Source organism: Heteronotia binoei, chromosome 2 (genome assembly GCF_032191835.1).
Source record: "Heteronotia binoei isolate CCM8104 ecotype False Entrance Well chromosome 2, APGP_CSIRO_Hbin_v1, whole genome shotgun sequence".
NCBI lineage: Eukaryota > Metazoa > Chordata > Lepidosauria > Squamata > Gekkonidae > Heteronotia > Heteronotia binoei.
In genome coordinates this window covers 170874364-170894087 of record NC_083224.1, presented here as the reverse complement: position 1 = coordinate 170894087, position 19724 = coordinate 170874364, and the positions used below count along the sequence as shown (strand labels likewise).

Below are 19724 nucleotides of genomic sequence, written 5' to 3'. Positions count from 1 at the left end.
ATAATGGTTAATGTGAATTCTGTGATATCACTGTGACAGTTCAATATATATATAGGGGCTATAGCTCCTGCAGGAGTTGTCCTTGAAAGGGCAGCTGCTGTGAGAACTCTCTCAGCCTCACCCACCTCACAGGGTGTCTGTTGTGGGGGGGAAAGATATAGGAGATTGTAAGCCACTCTGAGTCTCTGATTCAGAGAGAAGGGCAGGATATAAACTTGCAGTCTTCTTTTCCCCGACAACTTACATAAATATTTAATAGATATACCATTTATTGATGATAATATTTGGAATTTCTTCTTGTAAGGTTAAGTATTCTAATATATGAAACCATATGGATTCAAAATTTGTAGTTTGAGATATGTTAGATAGAAATTTTATGTTTACAGCTATTTTACTCATAATGTATAGTTTCCATAATTTTTTATGTCACAGTTCAATTGTGGGTCTTTGTCTTTCCAAAGCAAAGCTATTGTAACTTTAGTAGTGTATAGTAACAAAGCTATTGCCTTTTTTACAGTAGATGGAATTGACTCATTCAAACGTAAGTTTAATAATAGTGATTCCAGGGAAATCTCAGTTAGATAGTCTGTAATGTTCTGGGTACTTTCTGTGAATGAATGAGTTCCTCAAGTGTTCAGCAACTCAGAATAGGGCCAATCACATCCGGAGCATGGTTACATACAAAAATAACTTGATGGATTTATGAGAGTTAGCCTGGTGTGTTAGGCAGTAGAACCTTGGATTTAGGCTAACGAAACATGGTTGGAATTTCAGGTCAGCTTCAGCGGTTGTTAGCTAGTATTGAATGTCTAAAGCGGGAGTAATAATTACAGAGTTGTTAAAAAGGGAAGGTGTGCTAATTACTGGAGGACACTTTGACAATATGTATAGTGTACTAACAAAATGTAAGCCTGGGGAAACTTTTAACAGATGCATGATGGCATAACTGAGAGCTAGTTTGGTGTAGTGTTTTAAGTGTGCAGACTTTTATCTGGGAGAACAGGGTTTGATTCTCCACTCCTCCACTTGCAGCTGCTGAAATGCTCTTGGATCAGCCATAGCTCTAGCAGAGGTTGTCCTTGAAAGGACAGCTTCTGTGAGAGCTCTCTCAGACCCATGTACCTCACAGGTTGTGGAGGAGGAAGGTAAATGAGATTGTGAGTCACTCTGAGACTATGAGATTCAGAGTGAAGGGCAGGATATAAATTAAAAAGCTTTTGTGGATGAGCTCTCACTTTATTAGAAACACGATACATGGTTTAATGGCCTGTTGACTCCATGGGTTTTCCCCCTTTGTTCTCATGCAGGGGTGGAATTCTAGCAGGAGCTCCTTTGCATTTTAGGCCACACACCCAATGTAGCCAATCTTTCAAGAGCTTACAAGGCTCTTTTTTATAAGCTCTTGGAGGATTGGCTACATCAGGGGTGTGTGGCCAATTATGCAAAGGAGCTCCTGCTAGAATTCCACCCGTTCTCATGTATATGAATATATGCTTACAATGGTCACATTTCATTGCCTCCAAAGAAATGAGCTCCAGTTTTTAAAAAGTGCTGTAATAAAACCTAATACATTTTGGTTATGATTCCCTACCTCCCCTATGAGTAACAGACAAACACAGCTTCCTCTCCAAGAAAAAAAATAGCTTGCATGATTTTATTATGCCAAAAATTATCAAATAATGTCATTGGCAAAACCTAATGTAACTTTAGTGCTTGTGCATAACAGGTAGCATGAACTTCCCACTGAATGATGTCAATTTTTTCCTCCCACTGCTCAGGCATTGATGGCATATGACATGCCCCCCAAAAGCACGGAGGAATGGATGTTAGATGCTTGTGCACACCTCCTCTAAGACCTTTTTCAAACACCTCTTCTGCTTTCCACAGTGGTATCTGCGACTTACACTCTCCTGAACCTTCTCTTCTTTGCCAGTCCTGCAGATGTTCATGTCATGCCACGGGATGTCATCGGGGACCATCGAGTCATCGTAATCGGAACTACATACGGCCCGTTTCAGAGTACTGGGCCTGTCCTAGCACCAATCAGAGCCCCTGCCGCATTCATCGGTGCTTTCCATCTTGTGTCTCTAAAAGTCAACATGCCATCTACTTTGACAGATGTGCCCATGTTCGCCCATGGCGGCCCACCCTTCAGGTAGATCGGAGTGACATGCCACCAGTTGCTGCTAGTTGGGCTGTCTTCTCAAGGGAGCCTATGCAAGAAGCAACGGATCTGACGGAACACCAGCCTACGCTAGGAAGTTGCACTGTTTACTCCCTAGGTACAAGAGGCCTGGATTCCGCAAGCCAACATGGATACTACACCCCTTGTTTGCCAATGCACTATGCTGTTTACTCCTCACCAGTTTCTGTGAGCTGCTCTCCAAAGGAAGGTGGCCATAGATTCTCTAATAACGTCGCCCCAGTTCTTCTTGCTGTGCATTCTAAGGAACAAGACTGCCCCTACCCACCATATGTGGAACAGCTAGCCCAAATTGACCGGAGCCCCACACCTTCTGTGGCAGCCAGCTGTTGGGCCTTCTCAGAAGACTAGAGTTTGTGTTCTGAGAAGAGGGATGGATTCACAGATGGTCATTTGTTACATCAGATCTTGTTTGGTTCTATCTTGGAAGTTCTCATGTGACCTTGGAAGTTCTACATCACGCTCCTTTGCACAGGTTCCTTTGAGTGCCTGAGCAGAAACATTCCTCTACCGGTGGGTGGAGAATTTCTGCAACGAGACCATATCGCTTCTTGCAATAAAGGTGAGGGGCTGGCAAAACTATGCTCTAGTGACGTTCCTTGATCCTAGCTAGTACCCTTCTAAATCCCCCAAATAAATACATTACCTTTAAAGACCAATCAAAATGAACAAAACACCATGTGAAACCATTCAGAGGTCTCAGAATTCTTCATCAGGCTAGAAGTCTTAAAGGGGAGGGGGAATCTTCTTAGCGCATGATCTTAAAGCCTTCTTTTGTCAGCATCCCATCTATAATGCTTTTCTGGGCTCAAGCACTGTTAAATATTCCACCCCACAAAGCCGATCTCCACTGTAAATTTAAGAACTGCTCTTGGCCTTTCAAGGGATCTGTGTGCACAACTTGTTATCAGAAAGACATTTGATCAATTATTTGTTTTCAAGGTGGTGGGTTCAATTCCCGCCCCCCCCCCCCAGCATCTTATTCCCAGCATGCCGAGTGCAACCTGAGACAGTCTGTACAGCACCCTACATGAGACCCAAAAGACACATTAAGCTCATAGGCTTAGCTATTTCTTTCTTCTCATGCTCTTTTGTTGCTTTTTAAGCATCCAGCCTAGTGAAGTTATTGTGTACTGATATTTTGGTTGGTCTTAGTAAAAAGGCAGCATGTGGCTTTTGTTTCTGAATTTTACTACCTACTTGTTTGCTTCAGTTGTGTCTGGAGTAACTGTAGGTGAATCCAGGTATTTAAAAAGGATATGTTTAACTGTTACTGTATGGAACATCATGTGAAGGAGTGGGGAATCAAACCTGGTTCTTCAGATTACAGTCCATCACTCTTAATCGCTACACCATGCTGTCTCTCAGTTATGGAGAAAAAGGTATTATCCAGTTTAAAAAGGTAAAGGTAGTCCCCCTGTGCAAGCACCAGTTGTTTCCGACTCTGGGGTAACATCGCATCACAATGTTTTCACGGCAGACTTTTTTACGGGGTGGTTTGCCGTTGCCTTCCCCAGCCATCTACACTTTCCCCCCAGTAAGCTGGGTACTCATTTTACCAACCTCGGAAGGATGGAAGACTGAGTCAACCTTGAGCCAGCTACCTGAACCCAGCTTCCACTGGAATTGAACTCAGGTCGTGAGCACGGAGCTTGGACTGCAGTACTACAGCTTTACTACTCTGCGCCATGGGGTCCAGTTACACAGATGTAATTACCAATTTGGGAGAAGACAGGTATTCTTAAATGAGTTCATGAAACTGTACTGCCACCGTTCTACCTCACCCCATGCTGGCTCTCAAGGGTTTCAGGCAGGTCTTTCCCAGCTTTGCTCCTAAGTTTCTTTTACCTGGGAATGCTAAGGATGCAACTGTAAACATTCTGAATTTAATATGTCAATTATTGGCAACTAAGAGAGCGTTTTCTACGGCTGCCCTGAGTAACTGTAGTTGCGGTGGGATTTGAACTGAGCACAACGCACTCAGGCATTTTATTTAGAGAATATTTTATTAGTTTCTGTAATCAAACCCATTGTAAATAAGACCTTACATATTTAATACAGTGCGTTACCCCTGTACAAATGGAAAAAAAAAAGTTTAAACATTTCTAGACCAATATGGCTGTTAATTTCTGTACAATGCCAACTCACAGTACAAGTGGATATCTTTTCGTTCCCCCCCAAAAGCTGACATCACAGCTAAGTTTCCAAAAAATTCAAATTATAATATTTATATAAAAAAGATAACCAATAGCATTTCACTAGGCATCAATAGCAGCAACAGACTTTTCCAGCTTTTGCCATCATCTGAACAAAATTATACACATTAGACTTTTAGTTCACTTTGTTCCAAAAAAAGAAAAGAAAAGAAAGAAAAAAAAAATTGGGGAGAGGAAAGAAGAGGAATTCTCAAAGAAAAAAAAACTAGCCAATTCTATTACTGGTGTGGTACCTGGTGCTCTCTTTATCAGCTTCCCAATCAATTTGCCTGAAAAAGGTCTAGAGTAACATCATTAAAACAGCTCTGCTATAGCACAGTCACAACTACATATATTATAAGCAGGTATGGGATATTTTACATTCACAGAAGTTATTATAGAGTACTCTCCTACAGCTATAATACTAGAAGATACAGGTTTTAAAAAGGCATTATTTGACTTGATTCTATTTCCCAGCACACAGTGAACAGGAAGGAGGTGCGATAACAGCTTCTGATATAAGAACGTGCCACATTTAAGAGAAGGCTCTCCCCTTGCGGCACAAGGTCAAGTGCTTGATGCTATACAGACATAAGCTGAGAACCGTTTGAAGGCCAAGGGCTTCTTTAACCCACCCCCTCCCACCCCATACCAGTGAGCCACAGCTCAACGTGACTGGCAACACCAAGAGTTTTTCTGCCTCCTAAAGGGTGATTTTGGTATCAGAGTAACATGGGAGCTGTTTAACTTTTCCTTTTCTTTTCTGTCGAATCCAGCACCATATCAAACCATCGCAGCAGCCATACCCTGCCTTTTCACGGGAAATCTGACACAGAACATTTACAGAATGAAGTGGGGGAGCGTTTGTGGGTGCACGTGTGCGTGAAGGTGGGGGAGGGAGTAGATGATAACGGTGCTGTCTGGACTTACCGACTGCATTGAAATCTGTCAGGTCATTATGAAGGATCAGCATCCTCTAAGGATCTCCAAGCAACATAAAACAAATCCCCCCTCCCTTTTCTCTCCAGCACTGGCCCTTCTTCACGCTACCTCTCGGGTCACATGGCTTCTCAAAATAAAACAGCAGTGAACAAACCAGGAGAGAATGCACCACTGGCCCAGCAGCATTTATGTTGCATCCTTGGGAGGTGGGAGTGGGAGGGCTGCCCGGTTCAGACAGATGACACTCATGCAGCGGCATGGGAGCTGAAAGCCCCAAGGATCCCCCAGATCTTTAGAGCCTTTCACAGTAGCCAAGGCTAATTTAGTGTCTACGTCCCTTTATGCCACTCAGATCCTTGACGGGACTTGCCTTGCCCTTTGGGCTACAGGTTTGTGCTGCTATTTTACTCCCTGCATATTGGCATAGACAGACACAGCATTTTATGACTTTGTCTCTTCCGTCTTGATGGCCTGAGGTTTGATTGGTCCAGTTCTAACAGGCTTGGGGGCTGTTGTAGGCGTGGGGCTTGGTTTGTCCTCCACTTTATCCTGGCATGCTCCAGAGGAGGAATCTGCCATTGCTTCGGGGGTTTTATTCCCGCTGTCACCCACTTTCTGTATTTTACTTCCAGTTGGTTTGTTCTGCTGCTGTTCTGAGAAGAATCTCTGTGTAGACTGAAGGACTTCTGCTCTCTGTTTTGCCTTGATAAGAAAACAACAAGGTGTTTAATAGAATACAGGCCAAAATACAAGCTACTGATTCTGTGTACTCGAGCCTTAAACTAATGAACAAGAGCTGAACCACTTGTTTGCTTATACATCTCAGGTGTGTCATAGAACGCAGAGCTACTTTAAGTGGTTCTTTGCAATGCCTGGTGATCTGAATTCTTCTAATTTTAGATGCAATTAGGAATACAGCATCAAGGAGGAACCAAAAGGCCACTCAGGTCAAAACCAATATCTAAGGCAGGACCAAGACCTGGATACCCCAGGCTAGCCCAGTCCCATCAGATATTGGAAGCTAAGCAGGGTCAGCCCTGGTTAGTATTTGGATGGGAGACCACCAAGGATGATGCAGAGGCAGAAAATGGTAAACCATCTTTGGAACGTCTTGCCTTGAAACACAGAGTTGGGAGGGACCCCCAGGGCCATCTAGTTCAAGCCCCTGCACAATGCAAGAAATTCACAAGTACTTACCTCCACAACCCCTGATTCCTTACCCAGAAGATGGCAAAAAACCTCCAGAATCCCTGGCCAAACTGGTCTGGAGAAAAATTGCTGCCTTACCTCAAAGTGGTGATCAGCATTTTCCTGGGCATTTAAGAAAGGACTATGAGAACTAAGAACTGATGCAAGCCTTCCTGCCCTCCTTCACAGAATCAGCATGGCTGTCTGATGGCCACCTAGCCTGTTTAAAAACCTCCGAAGAAGGAGATCCCACCACCTCCCAACGAAGCCTGTTCCACCGAGGAACTGCTCTGTCAGGAAGTTCTTCCTAATATTTAGCCAAAAACTTTTGATTTCAACCCATTAGTTCTGCTCCAGCCTTCTGGGGCAGCAGAAAACAACTCCACACCATCCTCCTCTCCTTCATTGGAGGTTTTTAACAGAGGCTAGATGGCCATCTGACAACAATGAAGATCCTGTGAATTTAGGGGGAGGTATCTGTGAGTTTCCTTCATTGTGCAGGGGGCTGGACTAGATGACCCCGGAGGTCCCGTCCAACTCTTTGATTCTATATGACAGCCCTTCATGTACTCTAAGGTGGTGATCATATCACCTCCCAGTCATCTCCTCTCCATTCTAAACATACCCAACTCCTTCAACCTTTCTCAGAAGCTAAGCAACCTCACAAGACTTGGTCTCTGGACCCCTCACCATGTTCTTAAATTGTGGTGCCAAAATTAAACACAGTACTCCAGGTGTGGTCTAACCAGAGCAGAGTAAAGTGATACCATCACTTTGCGTGATCTGGACACTATACTTCTGTTGATACAGCCCACAACTGCATGTGCCTTTTAAGCTACCAAATCACACTGCTGACTCATATTCAGTATATGGTCCACTAAGACCCCCAGATCCTTTTCGCACATGCTATGGGGTCTCCATAAGTCAGCTGTGACTTGAAAGCAACAACAAAAGGCAGCCATTTCCCAAGCTCACTGAACCAAACACTGTGACGTCAGCAGAAAATTGAGCACAGAGCAAGCAGCTCAAAGTGTCACAAGCAAGAGTCAAACCCGCACAATGGGCAACACTCACTCACCTTGGAAACTCACCGGGACTCTGAAAAAATATTATCTTTCACAAGTCTAAATATGGACTTTGGATGAACCTGAGAACAGTGTTCTTTCTAAGCTGAGCTAGTGTGAGCTAGCTCTAGCTTTTTTTTTGCCTCCAGCTCACACATTTTTGTTTTAAGCTCAGGAAGGATGGGCCCCAGAACAAACTAATGTATTCACAAAAGGACTAATGTAGCTCACAAAGGGGAATCACTAAACTCCACAGCTTAGAGGGAGCATTGCCTGAGAATACTGCGTACACATTTATTGTAAAGGAAACACTCTGGAATCGCTTGGACACTCACTATTTTTAACTATAGATACCTTCTGACTCCGCGGAACAAAAAAATAATCAGAATTGCAAGCAAGAAAACTGTTACAATACAGCTCACCTTGCTTAAAAGGAAGCCCTCTCTCATACCCCCTTATGGAACTGGAGAGATTGGTTAAGCCATATCTAAAATTCTTATTAGTTACTCTTAGATCTGTCAATGCAATTAACTTAGGAGTCATATCACAGGATTTAATTCCGAGTGCACAGAGGAGTATAGCTCTAAATTAACTCTACAAGTGCTGAAGTCACCACAATAGGCTTCTACAAGTTCTCTTCCTATCACAGATGCTCAGGTTTTTCTGCTTGGAAGCATTAAAAATATTTACGTAGCTGGGACTGAGCTACCCTGAAATGGGCCTGCCATCACTTGCTAAGTATCTCTCGGAACAAGGAGCAACCTTGGCTGATATGCAAAGAACACCCACGATGCCTACTAAGGCATTGCCCTAGTTGCAACTGCTCCCCTAAACGGTAACTAGCTGCCTGCCGGCCACGTTTTACATAGCCCTCTGCCTCTCATGAATACACTAATGTTGTGTTGTTTAATGCTACAAGGGCCAAAGGACATCGCATACCCCTGGGCTCTGAAGGCTTTTCAATACAGCCTATTAAAATTGTCTAAACCACCAGTTTTTCTTTCTGTTGTCAAGTTTCAGCAGACTTATGGTGAGCATGCATGGTTTTCAAGGCAGATGTTCAGAGGTGGTTTGCCATTGCCTGCCTCTGAGTCGCCATTCTGGACTTCCACGGTGGTCTCCCATCCAAGTACTAACCACGGCTGAACACTGCTTAAGCTTCCAAGATCTGATGAGATTAGGCTAGCCTGAGCTACCCAGCTTAGGGTTTCACCACCTGGGACCTGGTCTCTCCAGATATATACCCCTGTGCCCACTGAAGCTGGCACGATGTCAATTAGAAATTCCCTCTTTTCAGGTGGTTTGTCTGCTTGGCTTACAGCTTTTTCCAGCACACCTCACTAAGGCCAAGTCTTTGGCATGGTTTGCTAGGGATAGTGCATACAGAACCTTCTTTGGCAAGGTTTAGAAGGCTTTGCTGTCTGCACCGATCCTGTTGGCCACTGGAAAATTAAATAGATTTGATGGTTGAATTGCCTGCTGAACCTAAAGATCTGTTCTTTTCTTGGAGTTCTGAGGAGGGGCCTGGCTATCTCTCAGATCTATGTGGTTAAAGATATTAAAAAACTTTTAAGGGTAACACGGTCAAATTATTTTTTCTGATCTTAAGGTGTTCTATGCTGAAAATTTGCTCCTTCTTTACTGATTTTTTTGGATATCATGGTTTAAAAAAAACACAACAGTGGCGTTTTGGCTGTAGATGCCGTTAGCCATTTTGTGCTGTGAAGAAGTAGGATAAAACTCCTTGAATAAATTTACTGGTTTTAGAGGATATGGATTCTGCATCTATGAAGGAGGTATCAGCTCTATTTCACAATCTGGGAAACTAAAACAAACAAAAAAAAAGCATGCCTGATTCCTGTTCCTAATGAAGCATTTTCTCTCTGCATTCCAGCTTTGTTTCCAGAACAAAAGCTACCATGTTTCCTGGAAAGTTAACAAGGTTCAAAGAAATAGCTGTTACTGGATTAACTTTGGACCAGTCATGATTTATGAGCACTTTCACTGGAACTGGCAATAAGTAACATGCGTGCAACGAACAACGATTTGAAATGTTTTTATGCTCTGTTTTCCCCTATACACACAAACAGTAAAGCCCAGAGCTGAATAGCCCAGTCCAATCTCATCAGATCTCAGAAGCTACGCAGAATCACTTAGAACTTGGATGGGAGACTGCCAAAGAAGTCCAGGGTTGTGATGTAGAGTCAGGCAATGCAAACCACCTCTGAACATCTCTTGCCTTGAAAACCCTACGGGTACACCATAAATTGGCTGCAACGTGACATCACTTTCCACCACCAAAGCAGTAACAGACAGATGGGTAAGGCCAAGATCACCTCTCTGATCACCCACTTCAGGTGGTTACTGCAAATTTTCCTAAAGTCAGAGGAGGAAAAACCCACCCACAATATTTTTTTGAAATGCCCCAAAGTTCCCTAAATAACAGTGTGATTAAGTTTAGTCAAGAGTGAGAGGCGTACGGCAAATTGGTACAGCACACAGGAGTTTCTATATTCAGCCCCTAGGGATCTGCAGTTAAAAGATTAGGTAGCCAGCGATATAAAAGACTTGTGCCTGAGACCCTGGAGAGCCTCTACCAGACAGAATAGATGACAACCTCAATAGACTGAGGGTCTGAAGCAACTTCATGTGCTCAAGTGCACAGCTTCTTGTCTTGGGGCAGGTGAAACATGGTACTGGAAGTGAGATTATTCTGCTGTTTGTTAGACTCTGAAGCAATTTGTGATACGATTCCCACCACAATTATTTGGATGAATAGCAGTCCTATCATAGGAAAATAAAACAAACAGCTCCAATGATAGCTATTTCTTACCCCACCTTTCCTCCAAGGAGTTCTGAGTTCTGCACATGCTTTTCTACTCTGTTTTAATACTTGTAACGAAAGGTAGGTTAGACTGAAAGTGTATGACTGGCCCAAGGCCACCCAATAAGCTACATAGCTTAGTGGGGATTCGAACCTGGGTCTCCCCAGTCCTAGTCTCTAGCCACTACAGCCAACTAGCTCCTTGGATTCCTACAAATCTGTCGCATTGTAAGTCAACACAATGGAAGCTATTAAGGAAATCTTGCCCTTGCTAGCAATTGACTGGGTTACTGATTTTAGTTTTCCTTTGATCGCATGGCATCCCCACACAGGCTCTGATGTCACAGCAACCTCATTCATGCAGAAGGGTCTCCAAGTGCTTTCCAAACAACGTTATGCCATGAAATGCAGCGACTACTTGGGTGGGTGGACCTAGGGCATTACTTGAAAGAGGAATGGCAGCAATGCACTGTGTGGCACTGCAGTTCGGCTTCTGTTCATTTTCACAAGGGTTGTACAAAGGGAGAGTTTGGTGGACAGCACCCAAAAACAGCAAGGGAGAAAAAAACCAAACTGCTGGAAGTTTAGTATAGTTCATCAAGGTCGGCCCTTCTTCTAAAACTCAACTAGGACTACAGGTGCTGTCTGTAAGAGCAATACTTCAGTTTGTTTCTCTTTGGCCACTGCAAGAAGGGACAGCTGAAGGGCCCAGTGGTATCTTAAGTAAACAGCACCTTGCCTTGCAAGTCAAGACTGAACTGTGGTTAACACAGCGTGGCTGACCCAAAAATACTAACCTTCATGTCTTGTTCAGCCTTCATCGCAGCCTGGGCCTGAGTGCCTCTGATTCCAGAGAGTGATCCACAAGGACCCCTGGCCACATGTGGCAAACGAGGGTGGCTCATAAGGCCTGTGGTCATCTGAGGTGGCATCTGACTAGCCAGTGCCATTGGCGGCCTCTGAACGGGTGCTGGGAAGGTGTTAGTATGTGGGGCTCTTACCAATGGAGGGACCAGGTTAGGCTGAGAGAGGATCTAAGTGGTGGAAAAAAAAGAACAACAAAAAAAGAGAGACATTTAGCTGTTAACAAATTGCCAACCCGATCACACGGTGGCTTATCTGGGGCGGGGAGCATGCCTCTATTAGCAATGCGATGGGTGCATTATGTCTTATGATGGGTCATGCTCACAGAATTGCAGAGGGAGAAAAATCCTAAAGGTGGAGACTGTGCTTAAAAATTGCCACAGCACATCAAAGACCAAAGGGAGGGGGGCGGCAGAAGTAAGAGGTCAGGGCAGATTAAAGGGCAGCATGCTCAAATATTTGTTAAGATGCAGAAACTGGTAGAAAATAGATGAATCCTTCCAAACGAAATCCAGCATCTTCACATTTGAAGTGCATAACCTCAATCTGAGTTTGAAGCTTACACCTCGGCTCTCCCTACCAGCACTTTTACAGTAACCGCGCTATGGATTCATGGCCCCTTTTAATGCTACTTCTTCTCTCTCTCTTTTTAAAAGTTATTGCTGTAGTTTGGGCATCTGATTCAAAGCTGCATTTCAGGTAACTGGCTAAGGGCACACAATTCCCCAGGAACTTCTGTTCAAGCCCAATTAAATGATCAGAGAAAGATGCAGTTTTTGCATAACTTTCATTCATTTCATTGGACCTTCCACAGGAGACATTCCTGGTAGACTGTGCCCTAAGCATCCGTCTTAAGGTACACGCACTGGGACCCTTCAACCCTCTGCCCACTTCATTCCCTCCCCACTTCAAAATGTTTGATACTTAATTGTAGTGAGATCTGTGCAGAGAAGCCAGTGATCACCTACCAGCCTTACACCTGTCCAGTTTCTCAATTTAAGGAGTGTAGTAGAGATTACTGAAAGCAGAAGTACCCTTATCAAGATACCGGGATGGATAAATGAATTAGATTTTAATTACAGAAAGTGCGCTTAATTGATTATCCAATAGGTATTAGTGAACTTCAAGGCCCTTTATATCAAACAAAACAGCTATATGGCCAGTCACACACACAAAGAACTCCGGCCTATTGGCAAATGGTCGTTTGCTGCCCACCTGGGGTGTGAACTGAGGAGGAAACGGCTGCGCCATTCGCACAGTGGCTGACTGAAACTGCTTCTGGTAGACAATCGTATTCATTTTATTGGACTGGCTGTTCGGACTTGTAGATGCAGCCCTTAAAAGAGAAAATTCAACGGGTTAATATTTTGGATATCACACTTGGGATGCTTTTTCTTTTTATACAATCTCTATATACCCCCTGAATCCAGAAGGAAAACTCGGTCTTGCTTAGTAAATGCTGTTGGCAGCCCACACAAACTAAAAGCAACTAGCAAGTCAATGTGTATCAGTATGAACGAAATGCCTGTTAAAAGCTTTTAATTTCCTATGGCCACCCAAAGTGAACAATTAAAACAGGCAATACTGTTACTTCTATTGCTTTCAGGTAAGTATGCATGCAGATTGCCTGCACACAGACAATTCCTCAAGTGAACCTAATGCAAATTTTGCTTGAATACGAAAAGCACACAGTGTCAGTTTACAGGCCACAGTATGCATAGTGGCTGCTCTTCATGAACAAACAGCAATTCATTAACTTGGGCGTTTCGTTAATTGAGAAAAGCAATTGTTCAATTCAGTGGTCACATAATGCTTAGATATGTAAAAGCATTCTTTGAATTTCAAGAGACAAAGAGGCATGCTATTTAGAACAAATTAATTGACTGACAAGAAAATCTGACAAATCCTTCTTCCCATTCACACAACTCCAGGGCAATGAACCTCTTAGAAGTCTCACTCCCAGTTCCTTGGCACTTGTGATTCAGCTGCTTCTGTACCAGAGATTATTTCCTAAACCCTAAACTTTCTGTTTGGAGATGCCTGCATTTACAGAACAGAAGTTTCTCCATGTTTCAGTGCCTCTCTCAGCAGAACAGTACCTGAAGCCACATGTGGCTGAAAGGATGGTCATCAGACTGCCAACTAACTGGAGTCCCAACCTGTACAATAGTTTATGCTCTTATTTTCATGAGGAAATGCTGCTCGCCCTTTCCTGGCTACAGGAAAATTGTTTCTCTAGACACAAATACTTTGACTTAGGCAAGCTGTGGTCATAAGCGATCCTGAAGTCAACAGGCAGAGCCTCAGATCAAGAATCTCCATTTACTCCAAACACACAGCAGGAGAAGGGATTTTTTTTCCTTCATGAAGAAGCAGAGAGACTTTCATTTCCTGCTGGCCACATGAGAGTACCCAGAAAATACCTAATGTGTGATTCTGGAGGTTTAGCTTCCTAAGCTGCCGAACTATTTTGGCTGTGCTAATTGCAGGGGCTGAATGTTCTTAGTTTTGACAAAGCAAGGCTAAGCTGTAAATAAGTCAAAATGCTCTTGAGCTCTTTGGATTTATATGCCATCTAAGCTTCCCACACAACTTTGAGACTTTAGGGATCTCAACACCTTGCACAATTAGACATCGCTGCACAGTTTGACTTCCACTTATTCAACACTTGGCATGCTTTCAAAAATCAACCGTCAGCTAACCTAATGGCCAGAAAACAAAGAATAGTTAAGCTGGTTCTGATGATGTGCACTGTTAAGACTAGCTTTTTTTTTCAAACAGCCCCCTCTTCCCCCATAAGAATCTGCTTGTGAAGCTGATGGGAGCTTCATAGATAGCATGCAGTTGGGCACCAAGATCAAAAGTTATTGTCTAAAATTCTAGTGGAGGCATGCAACCCCCTTGGCTCAAGTAACTCTGTGTATCTTGGCCAATGGTTATGTTTTGGTGGTCCCCCTTCCACTTTTATCTTCCAACAAATACAAACACTCCAAACAGTGCTTCAAGAAGCCTATCTTATTATTTCCATTTACAAAGGAAGCCAATTCTCCATTCTTGCTTTGTCTCCAGCGGCCTTTTTTGTAATTTGAAACCCCCTATACTAGAGTCAGCCATAACCATACTTTGCCATCTCGACACCAAAATATTAAATTGTCCTAGTAAGTTATTCTCTCTTGCTCTGCTGGAGTTGTTTCATTCCACCAACCAGGTAATCACAATCCTGATCCAAGAAATATTAAGGGTATTCAACCAGGACTCAGTATTGTGACTATGTGGGAAAATATATGAAAAACAAGCTGTTCTAAAGCAGACTTCTCTTAACAATATACCGGATACTGCACCATATACAGCAATGCTTCTATTGGCAGCACACACAATCTCCAACCATATTCAAAATGCCTGTTGCCATTCTCACACATTTGGGGTCACAATCCTGAGGAAACACACCTGTGCAAGCTCTGCTGAAATAAATGGGAATTGGACAAGTGCGTAGCCATTCTGTCTTCATATCTCCTGCAAAATAAATTGCCCTCCGTTTCCAAATATGTCCCCTTTCCCATGAGAATTCACAGTAATTCAGACAGTTCAGCCCTCCAGCCCCAGAACTGCTAACCATTTCCCTTCCAAAAACCCCAAAACAGAATCTGGACTGCCAAGGAGGCCAGAATGCCTATTACAATGCAGTTGTTATGGCTACAATGTAAAAAGTACAAGTTTAAGTCAACCAATCAATTTCCTTCTAACTGGATGTCCTCCATGTACCTTTAAAAACCATTTTTTTGCCCCCAAGATGTTAAGCGGGCAAAAGGGTGGGTGGCAACCCTTACAGTCTTTTATTTCATTTGGCAAGAGTGGTTACCAGGCTAATATTCTGCACAGGTGACCATTTTTAAATTACATCTTGCCCCCATTAAAAGTACATTAGCTGTTATTTATTACTATGCTGCTTCTCCTGTCAAAAGAGCATTCTAATGTTTAATTTGTTATTTTAACTGGGCTCAATCATTAAGTCCACCGTGCCAGCTTGTTTTAAAAAGTTGGTGTACCTGAAGGGACTAGAAGTTGGAGTGGTACTTCTTCCGGTAACCGGAGGTGTGCCTGGTTTAACATCAATGCCACTTCCAAAAGCCTTCAGGTCCATTTCTGACATCTGAAAACAAGAATGATTTCATCAGGTTAGCTCCAGAGAGCATGCAGTTTAAACACAAAGAGCTCACTTATTCAGAGAGCTCATCTCTACAAGGCCTTTATTACAATAGACATAAAAACTAACCTACAAACACCACACCTAATCAAGTTTCTGAATTAAACAAATGTTTACTTATTTGAACACAGAAATATCTGCATTCCTCTGTTTGCCACAAGAGCAATTTAAAAATGATTCAAGTATTTCAAGCCCAGGCAGACTAAGCAGCTCTTGTTCTCTCTAAACACCAGTAACTCCCAAATAAATAAAATAAAAAATGAAAGAATTTCAGTGGTCTAAGTTTGAGAGTCAGTTTGGTTGTAGTGGTGTCTGTTGTGGGGGAGGAAGATAAAGGAGATTGTGAGCCACTCTGAGAGTGGAGGGTGGGATATAAATCCAATATCGCCTTCATCTTATCTAAGTGGATAGGTCACAACCCAGTAAGAGTTCAACGGAGTTAACCCCCATAGATTTAAAATAAATAAATAAAGCATGCCTTTAGCATTCTCCCATTGAAATCAGAGGAGCCTAGTTTTGGCTGGCCTGTGTCCACTGAATAGAAATTCTGTTACAGTCCAGCATTCATAAGATCCTTTAGGACCATGAATGCACAACACAAGCAACCTAAACACAGGCTCTCTCCTCCAATGCTCCTTCTATATTCCTCCATCTCAGCCTTTCACCATCAGCCTGCTTTCACCATACATGAGGACACCTGGGATCCACTGCGCAAAACAGAAGAGGTGTACTAGTTAGCTAACAACCAGCAACCCCCTACCCCAACACCAATTTAATCATATTTGGTCCACAAAGAGCTTCCTCTGCTCAAAATGGAACAAAGGAAAAATTGCAAGCCTATTTGTATAACATACCCACTCTTTAAAAAGGCAAGGTTTGGGTCATGTGCGCTCCCATAATCATACTTGGGAACTGTTGCATAGGAGCGAGCAGTCAGTAGCATTTTAGGAAGGGATGCAAAACTGCTGAAACAACTGGGATGCTTGGCCTAACGCATAACATACCCTCTCCCTTGGACACAATTCTCTTTTTAACCCCCCCATGATGCATTTACTATGGTAAAGGTATGTAACTTTTCTGGGCTTCCTGATTAGGACGCTCAGCTGCAGATATGGCCAGGCCAGTGCTCTGTGAACTGACAGAACCATTTTGAAAATTCAGGTCCATTTCAGCTGCTAGGAAGGAAGGACAGTTTCCAGTCTAGACTCAAAGACCAAGTGATTAGTAATCCAATAAAATCTGAGCATGCACCAGCAGGTGGTTACTGGCCTTGGTGACCTAGCACAGGCTCTAAAGCAGGACATCTCTTTGAATTAGGTCTAGCTGTTAATTAAAAAGTGTGCAAGCTCAGGAAAGGGTCCCTGAATCATTATGAAAACAAGTATTAGGAGCAAGTTAAATTCATACTAAGAACCGACGGTTCACAAACTAATATCTCTACATATGGCAATGGTCAAGTAGAACTGCATCAGCTATGAGACAACACAACACTGTATAAACTCTTGCTACTGGATTCAAATTCCAAAATGCATCGATGCACACTGTCATTTGACTTCTATATGATAAAATTACACATGCTAACCTTCCCAGTTATAATGCTGTGCTGAGTGCCAGCAGGAATCAGCCCCCTGAAAGGCTGCCCAACTTGTGCTGGCCGACTCAGGCTCTGAGCCTGAGGCTGCGGTGGTGTGTGCTGCAGTGGAGGCTGTATGGACTGTGGGAGAGCAATTAAAGGCTGGCCTGCTGATCCAAAGTTGGGCAAAGAAAGTTGCGACCCTGGTATAGGTACTGTCACCTGGAAAGAAATACAAGACAGCGGATGCATCAGATCTACAAATGATAAAATATATTTTATTTTTTTAAAAAAGATCTACAGATGATTTAATTATTGCTTTATTTATAAAATATGTATGCTGCCTTTTCCATGGATTTGCTGAACTTTGTTTGAAGGTAGAAACACAGTACTATAAATAACTGGGAGGGAAGGCAGCATGGTATGGCGCGATATTGTCGGATCTCAGACGCTAAGAAGGGTCAGCCCTGGATAGTATTTGGATGGGAGACCACCAAGGAAAACTGCAGAGGAATGCCATAGGAAACCACCTCTGCTTCTCACTTGCCTTGAAAGGCCCTTTCTGGGGCAGCCATAATTTGGCTGTGATCTGATAGCATTTTACACACTCACCATAAAGTTACCAATTTTAAAATAAGCCACCAAGAATAAATTCACAACAAAACAAAAGGTTGTTTTTTTTAAATAAAAATACCCAAGTTTATACAGTTTTGGAGTTACAGAGGAAAACTTGGGGAATATGCGAGCAGATTCTGACTATTTAGAAAGCAAGAAGGAACTGGACAGTTTTTAGCATCTTTGTTGCCCTTTAGCACTCAATATTTATGAACAGTATCATTCTAAAGAACACAAACAGTTAATTATAATTTTTCTTTAGGAAAGTATATAAAAATTCAGTATTCATTTGTATGATTTAAACCCTGGAAGAACTGCACTGAAGATCAGCTGTAGTAATATATGGACAGCCTGCTTGATAATCACACAGGGCTCTTTGCTGAAGATCAGCTGTAGTAATATATGGACAGCCTGCTTGATAATCACACAAGGCTCTTTGCTGACACCACCTCAAACCCCCCTCCCCCCTGGGAGTCTATCTGCTACCCCCCTCTTCATTTCAACAGCTCCCAATGCAGGAGAAATTCCTGCTGGGCCATGCTCTGTAAGACAGCTTACAGATCTGCACCATTTTTCAGCTGATGCTCAGAAGCGTACCATCAGTAATAAGCAGATTTGCTTTCGAAGTCCCATGGTTACCTGGGCTCCCTGCACAAGGGCTATAAAGTGAGAACACCTGGCAGGGTTTGTATAAGTGAACTCACAACTGCTTTCCATCTCACTGGAAACTCTGCTTGCTAACTGTGGGTTCTAGGCACATAATAAAAGTCAACAGAGTAGATAAAAATACGACAGAGGTCTCGTCAAGAGAATAGCACATTTTGAGAAACTCTTGAGAACAGAATTTTCTCATACTTTAAAAAAAAATGTGTGTTCAAACACACCGGCAGTTATGAGATTACTTCAGTGAAGTTTTTAAAAAAATGGTTTATATTGCTACCACCTACAGTGGTAGCTTCTTCCTCATAAGATGACATGAACCTTTCTTTCAAAAGGATATTCTCTTGTCAAGAGGCCACAACACAACACACAACATATACTAGTTAAATACAACTGAAAGCAATTTACCGTGCCATAGTTTACCTGCTGGAGAGCGCTGGGAGACTGTGCAGTATTATAGAAGCTTGTCTGTCCTGGTTGTTGAACCTGTCCAGAATATAAATTTGAGGCCTGGGTAAGAGTAGCTCTGGCCTGAGAAAAGAGAGGTTGATATTTTCTAGGTGACTAACTAGGTAAGGTTAATTTAAATTTGAGTAAAATAACAGATTTATGGGCTTTTCTGTTTAATCATTCTTCTTACTATACACATTTTACATTTGGAAAAACAACACATATGAAGGAAATCGCACATGTAAAATGTACATACTGTTAATTACAGTAGGTGTTTGAAACAGCTGGCTTTGTATATAATTACAAACATGGGATATTCAGCACAGTCAAATATGAAATGGAACACCTTCTAAAGTGCTTCACATCATTTTCTATTAAAAAGGTAAGACATCATCAGAGTGCGCATCAGAGTGCGCATGCGCTTATCGGAACTGGATGTAAAGCTCCTATTCCTGCAGCTGAAATCACTTAGGAACTGAGAACTTATTGAATCGCCCTCTCTGCTGTGGAGCTTGAGGGGCGCATGTGTCTATATGCAATCTCTAGCAGCTGCCCATTTGTTCATTCAGAGTTCAACAATATAAGTACCTAAAACATGCATTAGCTTATGTGGAGCGTTATGCATGAGTGACAGCAAGGTTGCAAATAACTGCCGGTCACTTTATGCCAATTGGCAGTGTTGCCTGTCTGGTAGCGGCAGTAGTCACCTGGCATCCCTGCCCACCCAATGTAACTCAACATCTGCAGCTCCTCTCTATGTTACTGAGCTAGAATATAATTACAGAGGCTGAGCAGAGATTTTGTTTTATGTTACACACCATGCATGGTGAGCGCCTGCTGATATTTTACAAAACCCAGAACTGAATTTCAAAACAGTACAACCCCTCAAACGTTTGATTTCGTTGCATCGAAGCACCATGGGATTCCAGCTCGGGACTCCTC

General features: G+C 42.8%; 1 protein-coding gene across 1 annotated transcript in view; it reads right to left on the bottom strand.

Moving 5' to 3' along the window:
* Positions 1-4190: 4190 nt before the first annotated feature.
* The window catches only part of PRRC2C (proline rich coiled-coil 2C), a 90845-nt gene continuing 75311 nt past the window's right edge, over positions 4191-19724 (bottom strand). The window contains exons 30-35 of the mRNA XM_060232449.1: positions 18756-18863; positions 17067-17279; positions 15327-15430; positions 12496-12616; positions 11214-11450; positions 4191-6042 (exon numbers count right to left, since the gene is read on the bottom strand). Coding sequence (XP_060088432.1) covers positions 5782-6042; positions 11214-11450; positions 12496-12616; positions 15327-15430; positions 17067-17279; positions 18756-18863 — 1044 coding nt within the window. The 3' untranslated portion in view covers positions 4191-5781. The remainder of the gene's footprint in view (positions 6043-11213; positions 11451-12495; positions 12617-15326; positions 15431-17066; positions 17280-18755; positions 18864-19724) is intronic.